Source organism: Anabrus simplex, chromosome 8 (genome assembly GCF_040414725.1).
Source record: "Anabrus simplex isolate iqAnaSimp1 chromosome 8, ASM4041472v1, whole genome shotgun sequence".
Lineage (NCBI taxonomy): Eukaryota > Metazoa > Arthropoda > Insecta > Orthoptera > Tettigoniidae > Anabrus > Anabrus simplex.
The window spans coordinates 211,803,603-211,826,974 of record NC_090272.1 but is presented as its reverse complement, the minus strand read 5'-3'; the positions used below and the strand labels follow the sequence as shown (position 1 = coordinate 211,826,974).

General features: G+C 41.1%; 1 protein-coding gene across 4 annotated transcripts in view; it reads right to left on the bottom strand.

Moving 5' to 3' along the window:
• The window catches only part of LOC136878990 (ras-related protein Rab6), a 159,718-nt gene that overhangs the window by 35,888 nt on the left and 100,458 nt on the right, over positions 1 to 23,372 (bottom strand). For all 4 annotated transcript variants that reach the window (XM_067152655.2, XM_067152657.2, XM_067152656.2 and 1 more), the window contains exon 6: positions 9,975 to 10,041. In XM_067152655.2, coding sequence (XP_067008756.1) covers positions 9,975 to 10,041 — 67 coding nt within the window. The remainder of the gene's footprint in view (positions 1 to 9,974; positions 10,042 to 23,372) is intronic.

The following is a 23,372-nucleotide window of genomic DNA, read 5'->3' as shown; positions in this document are numbered from 1 at the left end:
TTGCATGAAAGTATGTGATTGTTGTCATTTGGTGTACTTTAAATCTAGGGTAAGCCAGTTAAGAAACAAGGAATGCAAAGTAAGCAACTGTGTATACAAGGACTTGAGCTGAATCTGTTGTAATGTAATGTCACGGTTTTCTTCTTTTGCAGAACTATGTGTTGCGACAGTCATGTGGTAAATGCAAGGTCAGGGTAGGGCCAGATTAGTTGTTTTGTAGGTAGATTTTTCAATATTATTATTATTATTATTATTATTATTATTATGGGTAGTTGGTTGTATACATTAGGGCAGGTGCTTTTTTCTCACTATTCACGCATAGGAGCTGGTAAGGAATGATGGGCAAGGGAGTGCACGACATACTCGTAAGAAAACGGGGTGGGACGGGCCCACTCCAAATAAGTAAAAGAAGAGAGAAATGTGAGAGGCGGGATATGGGAGGAGAGCGGCTCCAGTTTCACGTGGCCGGCCGCAATGGAATGGTGAGAGAAATGCATTGTCATCTGGTAGAATTGTTGGGGGTCTTCCTTAGGGCCCCACAGATAGGGCCGGTCGTGTCATCATCGGGAGGGCGGCCTTCTTCTCCACAGGGGTGAACACGGCCGGACAGTAGCAGTAGACACCAATATTATTTCTTGCTTTATTTTATTATCCTTTATTGTTCATTATATTTTGTGTCTTAATATTAAGTGGAGACGATGGGCGTGGCATGAGGGACTGAGGATGACTGCCGTGGTGACTCTACCATGGGAGTGTCATGTTTACAGAGTATCCAATGAACCTCATGGCATGCCCAGGGAATCTGGTATTTCTTTTCTTTTGATGTGAGCTGTCCATGTGAACACGTATCGGGGCAAATTCGCCTGTTATGTTCAATAAATATTAATATCCTTGGAAATGTGGTAAAACATCTCAGACGAACATAGGAAAGAAGTCTGCCTAATGTTTACAGTGATCAGATGGAGGAAGAGATAGTGAGGATTTTGAGGGGCAGGAAAATCTATGTATTTAACACATTCTGGTCTACATGCAAGCAGCAACAGAATGATTATGATGACGACGACGATAATGTTATTGGTTTTATGTCCCATTAACTACTTTTACTGTTTTCAGAAATGCTGGTGTGCTGGAATTCTGTCCCGAAAAGTTGTTTAACGTGCCAGTAAATCTACCATCATGAGGCTGACATATCTGAACGCCTCCAAATGCCACTGGACTGAGCCAGGATTGAACCCACCAACTTCAGCTCAGAAGGCCAACACTCTACCGCCTGAGCTATCCAGCCAGGTGTTACATAAGATTTCATAAAGCTAAGTAGGAGTATATACAGTATCTCACTAGATGGCAGTACAATTGCCCAAGTCAATGATCAGTGATTTGTCATTAAAAATAACATGTTCTGTCCTACTAAACTAACAAAGTACTGAAATGTGCCTTTAATAACAAAGATACTTACAAAAAAAATACAAAATTTGAAAACTAGAAAAGTAGCTAGAAATGATAAGATTTCGGAAAAATACGAATGGCAACGGGTTGGAATATAGTGCCATATCCGAAATACTTATGTAATTACTGTTTGTATGAAGGAGCTATACCAAGTGAATTGAGAGTCACTATAGTAGCCCTGGCCGGGCTGAGTACCTCGGATGGTAGAGTGCTGGCCTTCTGAGCCCAACTTGGCAGGTTCAATCCTTGCTCAACCTTGTGTCGGTAGATTTATTGGCACATTTAAAAAGAAAAAAATCCTGCAGGACACAATTCCAGTACCTTGACATCTTCGTAAAAGGGACGAAAACCAATAACAATAATATATATAATTATAATTATTATTATATGCCTTTGCTGGCGAGATGTAGTGTTTACAGCGCACTATGTCTTCTGGTATGGGCTAGAATAAATTTGTTGCTTTCATTGACTTGTCTCAGTCTCATCCTTGGCTTTGACAAAATGAAAGTGACTGAGGTATGAGTGATGCTAGTAATACCATTCCTTATTCAGCCAGTCCCTGCTATGAATAGTATGAAAATATCACTCATAGGGTCAGTTGGTGCATGCATTTCAGTGGGCTTGGCAGACTAATATGTAATAGCAACTTCTGGCTCGGTGAGGAAAGCAAAGGGAAACTACCTCACTCCTCATTTCCCTAGTACGCCTCTTCTGTGACACCTAGGCTAATTATGACAGCTGTCGGCAGAGCTGTGGAGGATCAAACCAGCCTTCGGGCTGAAAACCCAACATACATACATTATTATAATATCATCATCATCATCATCAAAGCAATACCTTCGTATAAAGGAAAAAGTGATAAAGTGGATAATTATAGACGACAGTCAACTTGACGTGTGTTGCATGTAAGCTCTGGGAAAGAATCTTTATGATTTATGTTAGACACGTTTGTGAAATTAAACTGGTTTGATAGAAGGCAAGTCAGGTACAGGGAAAATCATTCCAGTGAGGCTCAACTTGTAGGATTCCATAAAGATATACAAAAGTTTTAGATTCAGGAAGTCGAATGGACTGTGCCGCTATTGACCTATCCAAGACTTTAGATAGGGTAGATCGTGGGAGACTACTACAAAAAATGAGGGCTATTGGACTAGGCAAAAGAGTGGTTGAATGGGTGGCTAAATTTCTAGAAAATGGAATTTTAAGAATAATGTAATGGTTATAGCGTCCGCCATGCCAACTTGCTACGGGCCGAGCTCGTCACCCATCGCCCCAACCCCCTTACGCTCAACTGCGCCAATCGCGAGCAACACTTAAGTGCTGGGCTGGCCCTTCTCTCTTCTATCCGTGGTCGCGCTGCATGGAATGACGGAAATTACTCGACTATTAATCTAGAGTGTTCCATCTCGCGAGGTTCCTGGATCCATTGGGCATCCGGACTCTTCTAGAAAGGCCAGCGCAGGTATATAAGAAGGGAACGACCTGCCTGCAGTCAGTGAGAGCGAGATTGAGTTCGCTGGTGTGAGTTAGCGAAGAGCGCAGTCAGTGATAGCCTGGGCTGAAATGTCAGCCTGATGGAGTATCTGCCTGTTGAAGCTGAGGACTCGTTCCCATTTCCCTGACGTCGTGTGTGAGAGTCTCTTGGAGCTGGCTGCTGGAGAAGAACCTTGGGTGTTCTGAGCAGCGCGATGGGAAACACTGGGTGCCGACGTGTGCAGACTGCGAACGGGGTTCGACGGATTGAGTGAACAGCGGATATTATCCCGACCTGCGAGACTGACGTGTAGACTGTGACAGCGCTAACGAGTGTTACTGAGTGGCTGAGAGAGTGTAGTGAAATAATCGATGACTGCGTGTGCGTCATTCTAGATGGAACATGAGAAACCAAGAGAGAGAGCGCGAACCGTGTAAGTGTACTTGTGTAACTTGTAAGCTCAGCTATCATGTGTGAGTGTGTGAATCTGTAATTGTAGTGCTTAGTTAATAAATCTTAGAAATAGGACGCTACCAGGTTCTGTACTCATTTATTTATTTATTTAACTATCCCACCAACACGTTACAACTGGCGTCAGAAGTGGGATGGACAGGTGTGATAAACTAGTGGATAAACTCTTACGTAAAAACTAGTGTCAGAATCGAGTACCTGGTAGCGTATTTTGTAGTTGACAGAAATTTCTACTAGTGAAATGAATTCCAAACAGCTCCAGATTTTTCTAAGCAAGTTTAGTAAACCTGAAAATAAAATCTTATCTAGCTATGGCGAATTCGTTAGTGAACTGAGGTCTGAACGGAGTTCTAACACGGACCAACTGAAATCAGATTTAAGTGAACGGAAGAGTGAGCAGGTAAAGTCGGAAAATGAAGTTCGCTCTCTCGAAAAAGAGGTCGACAATGACGATGTGCAGGATGAGAACAAACCGGACAAGAAGCGGTCCGAAGAGATGCTCGCGGGTGTGGAGTCCGGAGTTCGAGGCCCAGCGGTGGAAGTGAGCGCCCTGCATGCAGAAACAATGGCTGTGGAGACTTGAACGAATCCTGCTAGCAGCAACGGCGCCTCCACCATCGTGAAGTTGGAAACCCTTAAGGACGACTGGATTACTCCTAAGAGAACATGCCGGACTCAGTTCGAGACCGGATCGACGTCCAAGAAGAGTGTCGAATACCTGATCGCCGGACTATGTGTACACAAGAGGATAGTTCAACGCAGCCTCCAGCCAAGTTCGACCTACGAGGAGGATGTGGGAGTGCTCGACGCACGCTGCAGTGTCCACCAACCGAGAGCCACCTACCGAGTTGAGTCACAGGAGAGGACTCAGCGCACAGATATAACGCCACGGATAATCGACGCCGAGATCGACCGACTAGGCGACGTGATTGTGGAAGAGTTATTGTAAGGTGACACCACAAGCTCGAGGCGGCTGATGCCTGTGATAAACTATATGGCGCTAAGATCTGTCCAGGGAGGGCGATCGGCAAAAAACAGAACTGAAGAGGCTCTGACAATGGCCCACGTGACAGAGGCAGCGATTGCAGCGGCACGGCTGGAGGGACCCCTACTAGGAGATGGAGCAGCAATGGAAGACGAACCGATGACCAACGAACGAGGATGCCACCTGACCAGGACACTTTTCAGCACAAAGCTGCATGCCGGTACGAACATCAAATTTCGCACCCGAGAAGAAAAGGAAATTCAGCAGGGCTAAATGTGGGGTGAGCAAACCAGTCCCGGGCATCGCACCTGAGGACTACGAAGGCGCTCAAGCCCTGAAAGTAGACGCGGGTGTGGACGAAAGGAAAACCATCGAAGTTCCAGCTGCCACTCGAGGACTTGCTGATCGTTATCAACGGGGACGAGGACACCGTCGGCCGGACCCAGCGGATCCCCCATGGGAAGGTGGTGGCCAACCGAACAAACCGTCTTGCAGAGTATCGTGCAGCAGCTCGGGACGAGAAGCCTTAAGGAGGGGGCAATGTAACGGTTATAGCGTCCGCCATGCCAACTTGCTACGGGCCGAGCTCGTCACCCATCACCCCACCCCCCTTACGCTCGAACGCGCCAATCGCGAGCAACACTTAAGCGCTGGGCCGGCCCTTCTCTCTTCTAACCATGGTAGCGCCGCATGGGACGACGGAAATTACTCGACTATTAATCTGGAGTGTTCCATCTCGCGAGGTTCCTGGATCCATCGAGCATCCGGACGATTCCAGAAGGGCCAGCACAGGTATATAAGAGAGGAACGACCTGCCTGCAGTCAGTGAGAGTTAGACTGGGTTAGTTAGTGAGTGAGCGAGCGAGAGCGAGATTGAGATTACATAAAATCAGCTTCATGGTCCGTATCGCACTTCAATAGATTCACAATTAAGTATTTATTTATTTTCCACCTAGTCGATACAATGATTGCTTAAGGCAATTTTTAATGTCAAAAGTGGTACATGTTTCGTATATTATCAACATCTTCAGCCACATAACACTGTTTAGATGAAAAATATATAAATTGACAAAGTAATGCTTTAGAGGAAGAGTCCTTAAAATTAACATAAGATTGACGTGTTATGTGGCTGAAGATGTTAATATACGAAACATGTACCACTTTTGACCATTAAAAATTGCCTTAAGCAATCACTGTATCGACTAGGTGGAAAATAAATAAATACTTAATTGTGAAGCGAGTTTGAGTTCACTGGTGTGAGTTAGCGAAGAGCGCAGTCAGTGATAGCCTGGGCTGAGATGTCAGCCTGATGGAGTATCTGCCTGTTGAAGCCGAGGACTCGTTCCTGTTTCTCTGACGTCGTGTGCGAGAGTCTCTTGGAGCTGGCCGCTGGAGAAGAACCTTGGGTGTTCTGAGCAGCGCGAAGGGAAACACTGGGTGCCGACGTGTGCAGACTGCGAACGGGGTTCGACGGATTGAGTGAACAGCGGATATTATCCCGACCTGCGAGACTGACGTGTAGACTGTGACAGCGCTAACGAGTGTGACTGAGTGGCTGAGAGAGTGTAGTGTAAATAATCGATGACTGTGTGTGTGTCATTGTAGATGGAACATGAGAAACCAAGAGAGAGAGAGCGAACCGTGTAAGTGTACTTGTGTAACTTGTAAGCTCGGCTATCGTGCGTGTGTGTATGTGTATCTGTAATTGTAGTGGTTAGTTAATAAATTTTAGAAACAGGACGCCACAGGTTCTGTACTCATTTATTTATCTACCCTGCCAACACGTTACAATAACGTTAAGTGAAGTGCTGATAATGATTAAGAGGGGAATTCCATAGGGCAGTATTATTGGACCTGTATGTTTTTTATATATGATACGGGTAAAGAAATGGAATCGCATACAGTGTTCTCTCCAGAAATTTTCCTCCACCAGGTGACAGGAATGAGTAACCGGATGGGAAATACGAAGAAAATGAATAAAATAAAATTTCATTGTATTCCCCTCAGAGCATTAACAATAAGACAGGTCAACTAACTGCAAAATTGAACTATTTTAGTCTTATTTTCACGAAAAGAGCATAAGAGTATTTTGAACTTCTAGTGTTCTACTGCGCATTCATTATCATGTAACACTGAAGCTTACCACGCTGTTGCTGTGGAGTGCCATATGGGTTTATACGTCGTGGGGAATCGAGCTCACGTCATTCCACGCTAATTTAGACATCGCTCGTGCACATTACGCGATAGTCAAGCTAAACATTTAAACTCCGATGTAACTGACGAAATTATGCTGACAATAATGAAGATTTATCAGTTAAATAAACAATTTTACAACATTTGCATTTTAATTTGGAGCACCCAGTGACTAAAATATGTATTAATATTATGTAACTACCACGTATCTAGGTTATGCTATCCGGGTGGTCTGTAAAACCAGCAGGGCGGTGCGCCCATTAAAAAGGTCTTAGGAATAACACTGACATATATGGCTTTCTGTGGATTATGTTACATTGCGTAGAGTAATAAATAATTTACAGAATTGTGAGTGACTGAAAAATGACCGACAATGTTGTGAGCTGCACAGCAGACAATAGTATGATGGTAAACAAGATATAAAGTCAGGTTTCATCAACAGGAAAGGCTCTCTCAGTTTTAATGACTGTTGGAGTGACTGTACTTCATGTAAGTACCTAGCTTTTAATTTAAGGAAAAATCTTTACTCGGGTAATCATATTAACAGGACTGTAAATAATGGTTTCACAGATCATATAGTTATGAAGATATTTAGGGGTTGTAATAAGGCCATGAACGAGAAGGTGTGTAAGTCAATGGTACGACCCCAAATAGAGTATGGTTCCAATGTATGGGACTCTTAATCAGAATTACTATATTTGACAAGATCCAAAAGAAAGCAGCACAATTCTTTTTTGGGTGATTTTCAACAAAAGAGTAGTGTTATGAACATTTTGCAAACCTTGAGCTGGGAAGACTTAGGAGTAAGGAGATCACCTCTTTGACTAAGTGGTATGTTCCAAGCTGTTAGTGGAGATATAGCATGGAATGACATTACTAGAAAAATAAGCTTGATGGAGGTTTTAAAGAATACAAAAGATCATAATATAAAGATAAAATTGGAATTCAGGAGGTCGAATTAGGGTAAATGTTCATTTTTACGAAGGGGAATTAAGGATTGGAATAATTTACCAAGGGAAATGTTCGATAAATTTCAAAGTTCCTTGAAGTCATTTAACAAAGATTACGTAAACAATTGATAAGGAATCTGCCACCTGGGCAACAACCCTAAATACAAATCAGCAGTGAGCGACGAAACTGAAATAAGCTTTTTGCAACAAAAATATTTACAATACCCAATGGTTGACTTTCTTGTTTTAATGCAAACGGGTTCATTATTTTTAAAATGAGAAAATAACCAGTGCAAGCTGTGTTTTTTATGTACTAAATTAATGTAAAAAGTCAATCCAATGTAATGCAAAAACCAGCTTGCAAATAATTATGCCTGCAAAGAAAAATATATTTGAAAAACTTTCAAAACCCTCAGGCCAGTTATTGGAATGGATTTCAGAGCCTGGACTGGAATGTGTTAAACACTGAATGAAATTGGAAGACCAAAGGATTATACAGCAAAAGCTACAAATTTCCTGTAACCATAATAATTTGCAAATATAGCAATATAAGACTCGTATTTTTGAACCACACTATATGGATACCTACCAACCTTAGTCGACCTAAGGAATTTCCATTCCCTTCACCACTAGTCCGTAGTTATTTCAAGCATAAAAGCCAAGCAACTGGACATGCAACACACTAACTGCCATAAGCAGGGATTTACACAAATACGTAGGGTAGGCCTAAACAAATTAATAATTTTTTTGTCTCAAAGTGCATTAACAACCCCACAAAACAAAGATGTACCTTCTTGGGTACAATTTAAAAAAAAATTGTAAACATCTCCATCACTTAATATTGAACTTCAGCTTCATAAAACTTTTATAAAACAATCTTTACTTAAAGTCCTTTGGATACACATAGTTTGACTGGAATAATGTAAGGATTAATGAGTTCAATATTCAATTCAACAGTATAAAAGTACTGTATACCAAACAGATGAAGTACAGTTCAACAGCAAAACCTGTACAATAAGAATTGAACATGGACTTACGATAGTGGTATCAAAAATACATAACTATAAAGACTCGTTTATAAATCACAATGAGAGATACTCATCTCTCTCTCAAACAATGCAGGATTGTGGTAAATGACAGCCTGAGAAACAGGTGTGTGCCCCTAGACACTATAACAAACTTCATTTCATGCATACCTGGGAGTTGGGGGGGAGGAGAAGGAATTGCCTGAATATACTGTATGTCTATGGGTAAAATAAAAAAAGCAAATCCCATTAGTACGCTGGAAATGAAACAATTCACATTTTAAATGAAGAAATGCTTTACAACAATCAAAGATCTTTGTACACTTCTACACTTCCGAAGATATCATAAAGAAATCATATGTACAGCAGCTGCTATAATACTGTTAGCTAACCTTAACCCACTGCTCCGCCCGTATTGATCAGGTTTTGCAAATCCAAACAACTGTGTTCTTTTGAGTTTCACACAAAATCACCAGTGGAACACAAAGGTACACTGGTTTCAGTTACTACAGTGAAATGGATTTGAATAAACCTTGGGTAAATCTTTACTCTCAGAGGTTAGATGAAAACTTCCAGGAGGTAATACATTCAGCGTTGACTATGTTTTTATATGAGTTTGTCATTGAATGACAAATCATTATGTATTTCCAAAAATATAGAAGAAGTTTGAATGGTATTATTTGTAATATTAGCTTTTGTTCACATCTCTATTTCTATAGAAATAATTATTCTGCCTTTATTACTGTTTAGAAAAGAGATTAACATATTAATCTGGTTAACATGAGCAAAGATTTGGAAAAATGTAGCTATTTAGTTGAGGGCTTCTTTGTACAACTGTTGTCTCATGGAGTTTTTGTAAAACCTTCTATACTTGACTCTTACACGTACAGTCCGAGCATAAATCGAGAATGTGTTTGTGTGCCATTCGATTCAGTGATGTTGAGCATAGATGGCAAGCACCTAATCACGCTGATCACCACTCATGTGGTGGCTATATAAATCAAGTTAATAGTCAACATCTGTGGGTACAATGCTCTTTTAGCTCTGTTTTACATCGCATTGACACAGACAGTTCTTATGGCGACGATGGGCTAGGATTGGGAAGGAAGTGACCATGGCCATAGTTAAGATGGTGCAGTCCTAGTATATGACAGGTGTAAAAATGGGAAACACCAGAAAACCATCTCAGGGCTGCTGATAGTGGGGTTTGAACCCACTATCTCCCGAATGTAAGCTCACAGGCATGTGACCCAAGCTGAGAGGTCACCTTGCTTGGTGTGGGTACAAATGTTAAGTAGGAAAATGACTACGTAGCAGCTACTCCAAGTTTTGGCACAGTGAGAGACTGAGTTACCAATTACTAACAGCAGTGTAGCCAAAGTGCACAAAGTGAGAAGATACAAACCAACACCAGCATTTAGAAAGGATACTGTCTTCAGGAGGCTTGTTCTCTGTCGAGTCCATACCAGGAAGGGCAGCTGCCACACGCCGGAACAACTACAACAGAATAAACAAATTCAACAATCGTGGACAATACTGTGCTTATACACATACAGAAGAGGAAAAGAACATTCACACCATAAATTAATTCCCTGATAAAGTTGCTCTAGGCAGGAACAGCTACAGGGTGAAGCAAACCTAATGCACCAGGAGAATCATGGGCCAGGAGCTGGGGATCTCCAGGCCAGGTACACCAGGTTCGATGATGATGATGATGCTTGTTGTTTTAAGGGGCCTAACATCGCAGGTCATCAGCCCCACAGCAGGTTCCCTGCCCACTCGCTGCCAGCCAGTTGAGAGCTTGTATCTGAACAGGTAACACTTATTACAGTGCGATACACAAGATGAGAAATGTTTCTCTTTGACACGTATATTTCAAAGAAAAAGTCATATTAAAAGAATTAAAAAATGCAGACACTATCTGGAGGCTGCTTGGTCATTGGAAAGTATGAGAGGTTGGTGCATGATTAGTTTAAGGAGGATACTCTGTCCTGTATCCTTTTACAACAGTGAATTCAGAGTGCTATGTGAATGACATTTTGCAGCCATTTACAGAAATGCTAACAGAAGAAATTTCAGCAGGATAGCGCAACAGCTTACATGTTATTTCATTCAATGGAAGTATTTCACAATTTTTGATGAATGAGTAATTAGGTGCAGAGTTTTCCCTTTCCCCTATTTGCTAGATTTAACTACTTGTGATATCTTTGGGGTACTCTCAAAGAGGAAGTGTACAGGAACAACTCTCACACTCTTTAGGGTCTTGAATAAGATATCCGAAGTTAAATAAGCAGTATAAGCCAAGCTGAACTGTGAATTTTCCAGACCTTTGTGTGCCGCAGTGGCGTTTGCTTCATATGAAAGATTAACATTTTTCAACATCTAAGAAAAAACTTTTAATACCAATATTACTTCAGCACGTCACGATACAGCTCCCTCAATGAGGCCAAGTATGCTGTCGGTCAAACAGGACCTACCCCAGCCTGTGAATTCCCCAGTGTGTTAGATCGGTGTCTCCCTGTACAATTAAATGCATATTTGGAGTATGAAGCACATGCATGCACAGGCAAACACAGAACTGCTTAAGCAAGATCCTTATCCATGAGACTAGACAAAATCCTCAATCTCATACTGAAGTGTAATTTAATTCTATAGTTTATTTATTTATTTATTTATTTATTTATTTAGACTTTCCCCAACTGGAGATTGCCCCTGAGGGAGAAAAAAAGGAAAAAAGAAAAAGATGAATATTAAAAGTAAGCGTGAGTTGATTACATAATGGTTGGTAAGTACATTTGACTTTGTTCTAAGTCCTCTTTCATTCTAAGGAAGTGAGGCATCTAGAATCAAAACCGGCCAAGTCACAAAATTTACGAAAATGAGTTACGGTTATCAATTTGAAGTAGAAGTACAGCACTATCAGGTGAAACAAGAATATGCTTTAAAATCGTCCATGTCTTCATGTTACAGACCACTGAATTCTCGGCCGTGCAACAGAATCGGTCAAGTCATGCAGCCAGTGAATTCAAAACCGGCCAAGTCAAGGAACGAGCGACAATCTTTATGATGCAGCATTATTGTCTGGAATCTTGTGTTGTTACATTAAGCAACAATGTGATAATACCAGTAGGCAAAATTGTTCCTTGTAAAGTATATTCTTTGAAGTCATTATATTTTGTTTTTTGTTCGTTTGCAACACTGATTTACGTATTCGCGGGCTTCTTACCGTCATTGGCGCCAAAGCAATCCTATTTCCGGTGTGCTTGTATTTTATCATTATTGTGCACTGTAACGTGGATATTGTTCCGAGTGGAGAACTGAAAGATTTACTTTCATACCTTTTGAAATTGTACAGAATTGCAACAAAAACGGCCAAGTCAAAATTTAAATTAACAAAAAAGATGGGTTAATTATGAGTTAGATTTCTCAAAACAGCGGAACTTAAATATTAAACCATGAAGGATATAACTGTGAAAAAAAATCTTTTCTGACCATCATTGCTTTGTCTCTACAGGTTTTTCGTCCATATTGAAAAATATGCCTTGAGTGACTTGGCCGGTTTTGATACTAGACGCCTCAAGTAATTTCCATGTTTTTGGAGCACAAGTTTTAAGTATTTATAATTTTTATGATGGAAGATACAGAGTTGTTAAGTTTATTTCAATAGGTCAACCATGAAGTCCCATCACCAGGTGCGTTTTTTATACTGATCTGTCTCTGGCTGTTCAGCGAAAATTTTGAGACCACTCAAGTGTTCATGACAAACATACTTGAGTAGACACGTTACAAGAAGAACCATTTGCTACAAAACCTTAGCAATACCCAGGTTTGTAAATGACTGCAGTACTATTTTTCTGTGAAGTATTAGGAAGTTATCCTGGCCAGGGCTCTTAACACATTGGTGACCGGCCCCGAGAATTCTCGTAGTTTCTCGGCCGACCGTACGTGACGGGCTATGAGAATTTTCGTTTTTATGGAGCTCGTGTTTCCTTTGATCGCTGCTACAATATGGTGGCAAAATTATAGGTTTTAAATGGTGTAATTATGGAATAAATAGTATAAGGCAACTATTGCTCCATCATCTTTTCTTTAAACCTTGCAGCTTCAGTGCAGCTGTCAACATGGTGCAGCACATGCAGTTGCTAACAGATATGGATATTTGAGATGAATTATGTGCAGACCGGTTACCAGATGTTCCCACGGTTATCATATCTACCTAGAGACAGTGAATTAGATATTTCTAATTATGTGAGTGATTCTGACAGTGCTTTTGGTCCTTCTATGTCAAATTGTGGACGACAATCTCATGTGTTGGAATACAGCAGAGACTCAGATGCACAAGTCGAGTATAGATAGCACTTTTAGTATGTAGTAGATATAGATACAGTCAGCAGCTCCTCAAAAGATAATTCAGTTCGTAATTTAAAACTTTGAGGTCGATATCTAGAATAGTTTTTGCGTTACGTGAGTTTGAATGCAGCAGCGTAAATTTTTTCTTGCAGGCTTCAACTATCCAGTGAACAAGGAGTAGTAGACTCTGTTCGGACCAGGTCACCGATGTGTTAACATACAAGAAACACTGCATCAACACTGGGAAGAAGGTCTCAGCCCGCAAAAACATCCTTTGGAAGGTGAGCTCAAGTAAAAGGGGTGCACATTCAACTATGCTGAGCATGTCTGCTTTTGCTCTCAGTTTCCCAGAAACAGAGCATCCAGCCCAGCCTGGTTCAGCTCAGACCGCACAAAGAAGTTCGATAGTTTTTTTTTTTAAAGCTGTTTTATGTTGCACCAACTCAGATAGGTCTTATGGCGACGATAGGACAGGAAAATGTTAGGAGTGGGAAGGAAGTGGCTGTGGCATTAATAAGGTACAGCCTCAGCATTTGCCTGGTGTGAAAATGGGAAACGACGGAAAACCATCTTCAGGGCTGCTGACAGTGGGGTTCGACCCACTATCTCCCGAATACTAGATACTGGCCACACTTAAGTGACTGCAGCTATCGAGCTCGGTGATAAAGAGTTTCAATGAAACCCGCGGAGTGGTTGGAGTTACAGGCTGCCTGAAAGAAAACTGCAAAACTTCACTACCTGACTGGTATCACTCCACCTAATATGAGGTGGGTGGTTGCTGCAAGGTAAGAGAGAATGAACGTGGACTACAATAGGACACACCCATTGTCTGGACATCAATCTTCAACTAAAAGACTGAAGTTGAAGAAGAATTTCCACAATATCTTCACTGCCCTGAATCATCGACCAACAACAGTTCTTCAGGAACTGTGGCGAGCCAAAACACAACATCTATTCAAGTGAATGGTGCCCTCTGAACCTCCACCTTGTAGGCATCAGCTGGATTGAGCAACATTGAGATTGCTGAACTGCTTGAGGGATGGTATTGGATGATTCGGGGACAATCACTTGAAGTGGAGGTATTTGGGAGTGAAGTCCGAACACTGTGACTGCGAGGAAATGCGGTAGAGTGTCGGCCTCCGGATCCCAAGATAGCGGGTTCAAACCCGGCAGAGGTAGTCGGATTTTTGAAGGGCGGAAAAAAGTCCATTCGACACTCCATGTCGTACGATGTCGGCATGTAAAAGATCTCTGGTGACACATTTGGTGTTTACCCGACAAAATTCATTAAATCTCAGCCATAGACCCCCATAAGAGTTTCGGTTTACTCGGTCTGCCATCTAGTGGGGGCCTAGAGTAAAACGGAACGTCAAAATTGACGAGCAGACAGCCAGATGGCGTCAAATTGAAATGTCTGCACACGGTAGCTGAGGTCATACGATTATTATTATTATTATTATTAATAATGCAAACAATCCAACGTACGTATAACTGTATATACTTCCACACCTCACTCAAGCCAGGGAAAAGAGAATTGATATTGTTCGTTTTTAGGCACAGACAATGAAAACAATGTGTTATGAGTCGTCAATGCTCCAACACAAAATAATAAAGGAGTCACATCATTTCTTCACTTGCAGCAACTACATAGAATTATACTGATCATGTATATGGCTTGGAATAGCATTGAAAGATGGTCCCTGAACCAAGCAGTGTTAAGCAAACAGGGAACTGCAAATCAAGTAGGGATGACACAAAAATGTTAGTGCTCAACTGTAGAAGCATTGTAAACAAAGGAATCAAATTAAGTAATTTAATAGATATATACTTACCAGATATTGTAATAGGAGTTGAATCATGGCTGAGAAATGATATAATGGATGCAGAAATATTCTCACGGAACTGGAGTGTGTATCGTAGAGATAGGAATGGTAGGAGGAGGAGTATTCATTCTGGTGAAAGAGGAATTTGTAAGCAACGACAAAGTTAAGGATGAAAAACATTAAATTCTGGGTGTAAGGCTCATCTCTAAAGATAATAGGCAACTTGATATCTTTGGAGTGTACAGACCGGGAAAGGGCAGCGCTGACGCTGATTCAGAATTATTTGATAAGATAATCAGCTATGCTGGAAATGATATGGAAAGGAATGCGATAGTAGCAGGCGATCTCAATTTACCAAATGTCAATTGGGAAGGTAATGCGAATGACAGGAAGCATGAACAACAAACTGCAAGTAAGTTAATATGGGGAGGATACCTGATTCAGAAAGGGATGGAACCAACTAGAGGGAAGAATATTTTGGATGTGGTGCTGATAAAACCAGATGAGCTCTATAGAGAAACCAAAGTAATAGATGGTATTAGTGATCACAAAGCTGTTTTTGTTGTAATTAAAAATAAATGTGAAAGAAAGGAAGGTATTAAAATTAGGACTATTAGGCAGTACCATATGGCTGATAAAACAGGCATGAGGGAGTTTAAAAAAAGTAACTATGATTGCTGGAAAATGGTAAATAAAAATGTAAACAGACTCTGGGATGGGTTTAAAGCAATTGTTGAGAAATGTGAAAATAGGTTTGTACCTTTAAAGGTGGTAAGGAATGGTAAATATCCACTATATTATAACAGAGAAGTAAAGAGACTAAGAAGGCGGTGCAGGTTGGAACGAAATAGAGTCAGAAATGGTTATGGAAGTAAGGAGATATTGAAGGAACTTACTAGGAAATTGAATCTAGCAAAGAAGTCAGCTAAGAATAACATGATGGCAAGCATAAATGGTGGTGATACAAATTTTAGTGAAAAATGGAAGAGTATGTATAGGTACTTTAAGGCAGAAACAGGTTCAAAGAAGGACATTCCAGGAATCATTAATGAACAACGGGAGTGTGTATGCGAGGATCTTCAAAAGGCAGAAGTATTCAGTCAGCAGTATGTAAAGATTGTTGGTTACAAGGATAATGTCCAGATAGGGGAGGTGAATAATATTAAAGAATTTACCTATGACAACAATGACATTTACAGTAAGGTACAAAAGTTGAAAACTAGAAAAGCAGCTGGAATTGATAAGATTTCTGGGGATATACTAAAGGCAATGGGTTGGGATATAGTACCATATCTGAAATACTTATTTGATTATTGTTTGGTTGAAGGAGCTATACCAAATGAATGGACAGTTGCTATAGTAGTCCCTGTGTATAAAGGAAAAGGTGACAGACATAAAGCTGAAAATTACAGGCCAGTCAGTTTGACATGCATTGCATGTAAGCTTTGGGAAAGCATTCTTTCTGATTATATTAGATATGTTTGCAAAATTAATAACTGGTTTGACAGAATGCAGTTTAGGTTTAAGAAAGGTTATTCCACTGAAGCTCAGCTTGAAGGATTTCAGCAAGATATAGCAGATATCCTGGATTCAGGAGGCTAAATTGACTGCATTGCGATTGACTTATCTAAGGCATTTGATAGCGTAGATCATGGAAGACTACTGGGAAAATTGAGTGCTATTGGACTAGAAAAGAGAGTGACTGAATGGGTGGCTACATTTCTAGAATATAGAACAAAAAATTAAGAGTAGGCGAAGCTTAATCTGACCCTGTAATAATTAAAGAGGGGAATTCCTCAAGGCAGTATTATTGGACCTTTATGTTTTCTTATATATCAATGATATGTATAAAGAAGTGGAATCAGAGATAAGGCTGTTTGCAGATGATATTTTGTACAGAGTAATTAATACACTGAAGAAAATGGAAATTGCAACACCCAGAAGGAGTGGTGCTACATTGCTGCAACTGAACATACAGGATGAGTGTTCGGTTGTGATTCGATGATTACACTGTCAGGTCCATCTGACCACAAGTTTGGACAACAATCAATACAGGATGTGCCCACCACGAGCTGCAATACACTGATGAATTCGTCGAGGCATGGAGTCAATAAGACCCTGGATCGCTTCCTGAGGAATTGTGGCCCATGCTTGCTGCACTGCACGGGTCAGTTGTTCCAGAGTTGTGGGTGGCTGAGGATGGTTGGCCAGTTGTCGACCCATCATGTCCCACACATGCTCAATAGGACTGAGGTCCAGGGATCTGGCAGGCCATTCTAAGGTTGTGATGTCGTTGAGAGCTTCTCTGGAGATGTGTGCAGTGTGAACCCGGGCACTGTCCTGCTGAAACATCCCATTAGCAATGTTCACCGTCATAGGGACAACCACTGGATTGAGTACCCTATCAACGTACTGTCGAGCAGTCATAGTGCCCTCAACAAGCACTAACTGTGTTTTCACATTAAAGCCAATAGCTCCCCAGACCATTTTGCTTGGTGTTGGCCCTGTGTGCCTCTCGACAATAAGATCTGGGCGGCTCCTCTCCCCGGTACGTCGGCGCACATGATTCCGGCGATCACTGTGGGCAAGACAGAAGCGCGATTCATCACTAAAGACGAGCCTATGCCATTCGTCGACCCACGTAGATCTTTCTCGACACCAGGCCAGCCTTACAAGTCGTTGTAGTGGGGTCAATGGAACACCTTCTGCAGGGACACGGGCTCGTAAGCCAGCTGCACGCAGGAGATTACCAACTGTTTGTTGTGTTACGTGGGGTGCCACAGCTGCTCGAATTTGCGCTGCTGTTGCACAGGGTTCCATCCGGGCCATCCAAATGATGCGGCGATCCTCTCCCACAGTTGTCTGTTGAGCTGGGCCTGTGCCACGTCTACGAGTGTGGGTACCTTCATTTGACTACTGCTGCCATACACGTACTGTAGATGCCTGTCGGCCAACACGTGCAGCGACAGTCCTTAGTGATAATCCAGCCTCACACAGCCCAATTATCCAAGCCCTCTCAAACGGCGACAGTTGTTGACAGCGTGCTCTTCTCTGTCATCAAGGCATGTTTGATGGGGAACACTTCACTGCACAGACTGCAAGTCAACTACGCTACACCAGAGTCCGTATACAGGAGTTGATTCCTCCGCGACCAATCACGTCGGGAGACCTGTAGCAACAATCCAATGGGTCTGAAACTTTGATCATTTACATACCTACATGGCATCGTTCCATATCTTAAAAATCAACACGAACGACCAATGCCTTCATGGTGTTGCAATTTCCATTTTCTTAAGTGTAAGTTACAAGATTGTGAGCGGCTGCAGGGTGACCTCGATAGTGTTGTGAGATGGACGGTGGGCAATGGTATGATGATAAATGATGGGATTAAAAGTCAGGTTGTGTGTTTCACAAATAGGAAAAGTCCTCTCAGTTTTCATTACTGTGTTGATGGGGTGAAAGTTTATCTTGGGGATCATTGTAAGTACCTAGGTGTTAATATAAGAAAAGACCTTCATTCAGGTAATCACATAAATATGATTGTTAATAAAGGGTACAGATCTCTGCACATGGTTATGAGGGTATTTAGGGGTTGTACCTCTCTTGGCACAGGCCAGAGTAAAGTGTAGCTTTCACCGAAGTCCCAGTCTCATCCATGGCTGTGACAATATGGAAGCTGCTGGGGTATGGGTGGTGCTGAGTAATGGCATTCAGAGCACGACTAGTGCATCTGAGTGCTGTGAAAGGTGTTGCTCATAGGGTCAGTTGTGCTGCAATAGCACTTTCTGACCCAGCGAGGAAAGCAATGGCAAACTACCTCACTCCTCGTCTTGCCTAGTACGCCTCATTTTGATGCTGCCATTGGTTTTTGCGGTTTCCTTATAACCGCATAACCTTTGGTGGTGCTATTTGAGGATCCAACCAGCCTCTGGGCTGATGACCTAACAGACAGACAGTAAGGATGTAAAGGAGGGGGCATATAAGTCTCTGGTAAGACCCCAACTAGAGTATGCTTCCAGTTTCCTTACCAGGATTACTGGATTCAAGAACTGGAAAAAATCCAAAGAAAAGCAGCTAGATTTGTTCTGGGCGATTTCCGGCAAGAGAGTAGCGTTACACAAATGTTGCAAAGTTTGGGCTGGGAAGACTTGGGAGAAAAGAGGCGAGCTGCTCGACTAAGTGGTGTGTAAAGTCAAATAAATATGAAAGTGGTGTGTTCCGAGCTGTCAGCGGAGAGATGGCGTGGAATGACATTAGTAGACAAATAAGTTTGAATGGAGTCTTTAAAGGTAGGAAAGATCACAATATGAAGATAAAGTTGGAATTCAAGAGGACAAATTGGGGTAAATATTCATTTATAGGAAGGGGAGTTAGGGATTGGAATAACTTACCAAGGGAGATGTTCAATAAATTTCCAATGTCATTGAAACAATTTAAGAAAAGGCTAGGAAAACAACAGATAGGGAATCTGCCACCTGGGCAACTGCCCTAAATGCAGATCAGTAGGGATTGATTGAAAAAACAACACAATAACGGCCTGGGGGGACTGGATCAGTTGGCTAGTTCAAGTCACCACTGGACGTAAATTTGGTGAATGTCAATGATCTTAAATGATCTGGCAGCTGACACGGACCTGGTATAAATAGACCGAGTTGTCTTTGTTGTTTACATGGTCGGAGTTTATTCCGACTAATTGTGGCATCAGCCTGTCCTTGGTTATTTACAACGGATGATAGGGGATGATCTGCGTCACGGTTTTGGGGTGGTCAGTGGTATGTGATTAGAAGAATTGAAAAATGTGGATGAACGTTGCGTACAAAGGAAATTTTATACCCATGAATGGATTCTCAGGCATTAATGCCTTGGCATGTTGTCCAACTTTTAGCAAGAGTGTGAGAATGAAGAGACATACTGTATACAAACCAAAACCACAAGTTAGAAATCTGTTGGCAATTTCAAACCACGGCAACTTCAACACATAAATGTAATCTGGGGATGTTCTTGTAATTGTCCTTTCCTGAATTCTTCCAACCTCCTGCTTGAATGTACTGTGTATGTTATTCTTTCTCAAAAATACGTCAAGCCTGAGTCCTGGCATACTGAGATTTTGAATAACTCTTAAAACCACTGAATTCCTGGTGTTTCTGTCTTTCAATAACATTAATATGAAATTAAAATCACCTTTGTAAAGAACTAATAGAAACTAAAAATGCTTGAAGTACAATAAAATTAAAAAACAAGGTTCCTAGGAAGAAACCATACTTTAATTTCATCAACTGCTCTTTAGGCCTTTTTCAATCATGACATTACCAGCATTTCACACCAGGGTAGCAGTGGGCTCATCAGTTCGAATGCTACACCTTTCCAAGACTCTGGCAGCTGGTGCACCGTTGAGACACCAATGCAAGCCTCTTACGTAAGACAATGCAGTGACGGTGCACTAGGGGAAAGCATGTGCCTCCACTTGTATAAATGCCTGCCTTTGGCCTTTATATTATTAATACTGTTTTCCTGTGAAATATTGTGATATATTTCATCAAGCCACTTGTTTGCAACCTAAATGAACAGGTTATGATGATTTTATGTTTCATTAACGTATTTTCCTAGAGATTTTCCATGACAAATGTTGAAAGTGAGCATGTACGGGTAGGGTAAAAGTTTGGGTTTTAAGTTCATATTATTGAGAATTTAGTAAGTGTTAGTACACAAGTGTTGAAATAGCACAATAAAAATTACAAAATACATGATTTAAAACATTACTGAGGAACAGTTTGGTCTCAATTTACAATGCACACTGTTTCAAGACAACAGGTATTACTTGTTATAAATAAAATACCAAACTTTAAGCAAGTATGGTCACACTGCAAATAACAAAAATGCATAACTACGAACAGAACTTCAGAACAGTTCAATCTCCATTTTGAGGCTGCACTCTCTTTCATAATGCAGTCTATTTTAAAGTGAGATAGAGCCTCAAAGCGAAGAACGCAGCAGCCAACATCACATATTTTGCAATGTTTCCTGGTGCTTTACCACATTGTGCGCACCTCACTTCTTTTTTTGAGGTATTGGGATACCCCATCGAAGTGCACTTCTGGCAACACTTGTGAGGATACTATCGTACGCAGTCTTCTTGCATGTAAGTTGCCCATTATCGGATACCTTGAAGACGTACACTGTACTGGACTAGCTACTTCATTACTAACACACCTCACTTCATTTTCACTCTATACTGTACACCATTCTGCACAGGGATTGTACCATTTTCAGTTAACTTTTTTACAAACTAGTTCACCAGCCCAAAGCCATTGCCAGAGACTACATTCCCACACGACCCATCACCATCAAAGCATTTTCTCGTGGATATATGTATATACATTAGCATCTAGGATATCTTCTGATTCCTCCAGGATACTAATGATCTCCTTGACAGTCAATCTGAGATGAATAAACAAAAACTCTATATCAGTAGAGAGGTAATTCAGTTTGCACCCATTGTCGACATATGTTGACATGGAACTTTTGTACTCTGCTAGAGAAAAACCACCATCAATATGCCACAAACAAATTTAAAATCCGTTAAAACCACATTTCATTATTACATTTAACACAACAATACTAATAAAAGTACCAATATAATAAGAAAACAATATTCACCGTGACGGAAGCATTATCTCGACTGTATACGGAATGATATTTCATACACAGCTACTCTATGAGACGCAAAACTGAGTGTACCTTGTTTTCGTGTTGTGTAGTAAGTGCCAAACAATGAACAGTAAACAAACAAAATATTCTTCCTGTTTACCAATATAAGATCAACAATATTCAGATATTCATGTCGACAAATATCGACAGTGGGCACTTATGGGTTAAGGTAATCACAGAAAACACCTGAACATTTTGTTCTGCTACTCGTGTTCTATCACCACCCACCCCCACAGTGGTGTATGGGTAGCATGCCTGCTTCTTACCTGGAGGCCCCGAGTTTGAATCCTTGCCAGGCCAGGGATTTTAACCTGGATCTGAGGGCTCGTTCGAGATCCACTCAGCCTACATGACTAGCTATCTGACTGTGAGATAGCAGCCCCAGTCTAGAAAGTCAGGAATAATGGCAGAGAAGATTTGTCGTGCCGACCACACGACATCTTGTAATCTGCAGGCCTTTGGGCTGAGCAACAGTTGCTTGGTAGTCCTTCGGTGCTGTTGCGCCATGGAGTATTCGTGTTCTATCACATACAACTAAACTGCATTTATTCAAATATCTTTCAGCAGCTGCACTGTTGGTGGGACCCCAAATTCATTGCAGAGCTATTTGAACAACTCTGGGTATTTCAGCTTAACAGCCAACAGCTTATACAAGCAGTTCTAAGGTGCACAACTCCTTGGTTTTAGTTTCCAGGGAGAAAAGTAAGAGAAACATGAGTAAAGTTTTATTTGGAAAAAACTGCTGGTTTTGAATTTATACTGCATTTTATTTATGCATTTCAAGTAACTTTTACATTTTACTGAGTTTTCAGAACACATTACGTCGTAAATTTCAAGTCGCGACGCCCATCGTATTAAATCTGTATAAAAAATACCTCACTTTACACGGCACGATTTTTCGCCTATACCGCTTAGTACGATCGTATATTCCCCAAACATGAAAGATTTCCAACAGAGATAAGAGCCCTCACCACGGGTCAGTCGGAGAAAGTTGCGCGATAAGGGGAAATGACCCTGAATTCTCGAACACTGAGTATATTGTGCCTTCAAGGGACAAGCTGTTAACTTACGTAAAGTTGAGTTTTGTGTCACTGATTGGCAGCAAAGCCTTTACACTAGAACAAGACAGGACAGTGCTAAGTTAAAGCACAGTAATAGATTCCATTGCAGCTATGAGCGCTGAATTCAGTTTTCACACATTTTTTCCAAAGCTGTTCTGTTGACATACATGGCTTATGACTGGGAGTCACCCAAAATTATGCGTCATGGAAATTACCGCCACAAAATGTGTAACGGAAGTGTAACTCTAGCAACCATGCAGCCGTTGGTGGATGGTCATTACCGAGAGATATCTATGATCATTTGATTTTGTCAAAGGGAAAAGTGGTTTATGTTTTGTTCTATAGAATGGTCTTTGTTGTACGCGAGATTGTTGAATAACCCAGTGAGCTTGAGTGTGCTTGTAGCCTATTTCGCATTCAAACAGAAGTTAGAAATTTATTTATTCAAAATCATTCTTTCCAACTTTGGAAACTTTCCTTCACGCACTTATTTTATTTTCTTTCTTTCCCATTTCTATTTTGTTTATACGCATTTTCAATTTTATCTTGGTTGCCTACAATAGATGATATAGATATTGATTCCTATAGGGAATCTGAAATATTTGTCCCGAATGAGTAAGTAACGGACCATTTATATTGCCTATACTAGTGTTCAAAGTAGGTGCTAGTTTTAACGTTCATGCCAACTCTACGGGCTTACAATGTGGATTCCTATCTACTTCTTGCAGGATTTTAATTTTTTTTTAAATTAGCGAGTTCTTTCACGACTCTTTTCTTATCCATACCTAGGCTATCGCAAGACAGATACTGTACGTACCATGCTACTGAACTTCTCACTGTTATCCTTTTAGTCCGTAAGTACGCTGTCACGCAACAAATAATCACT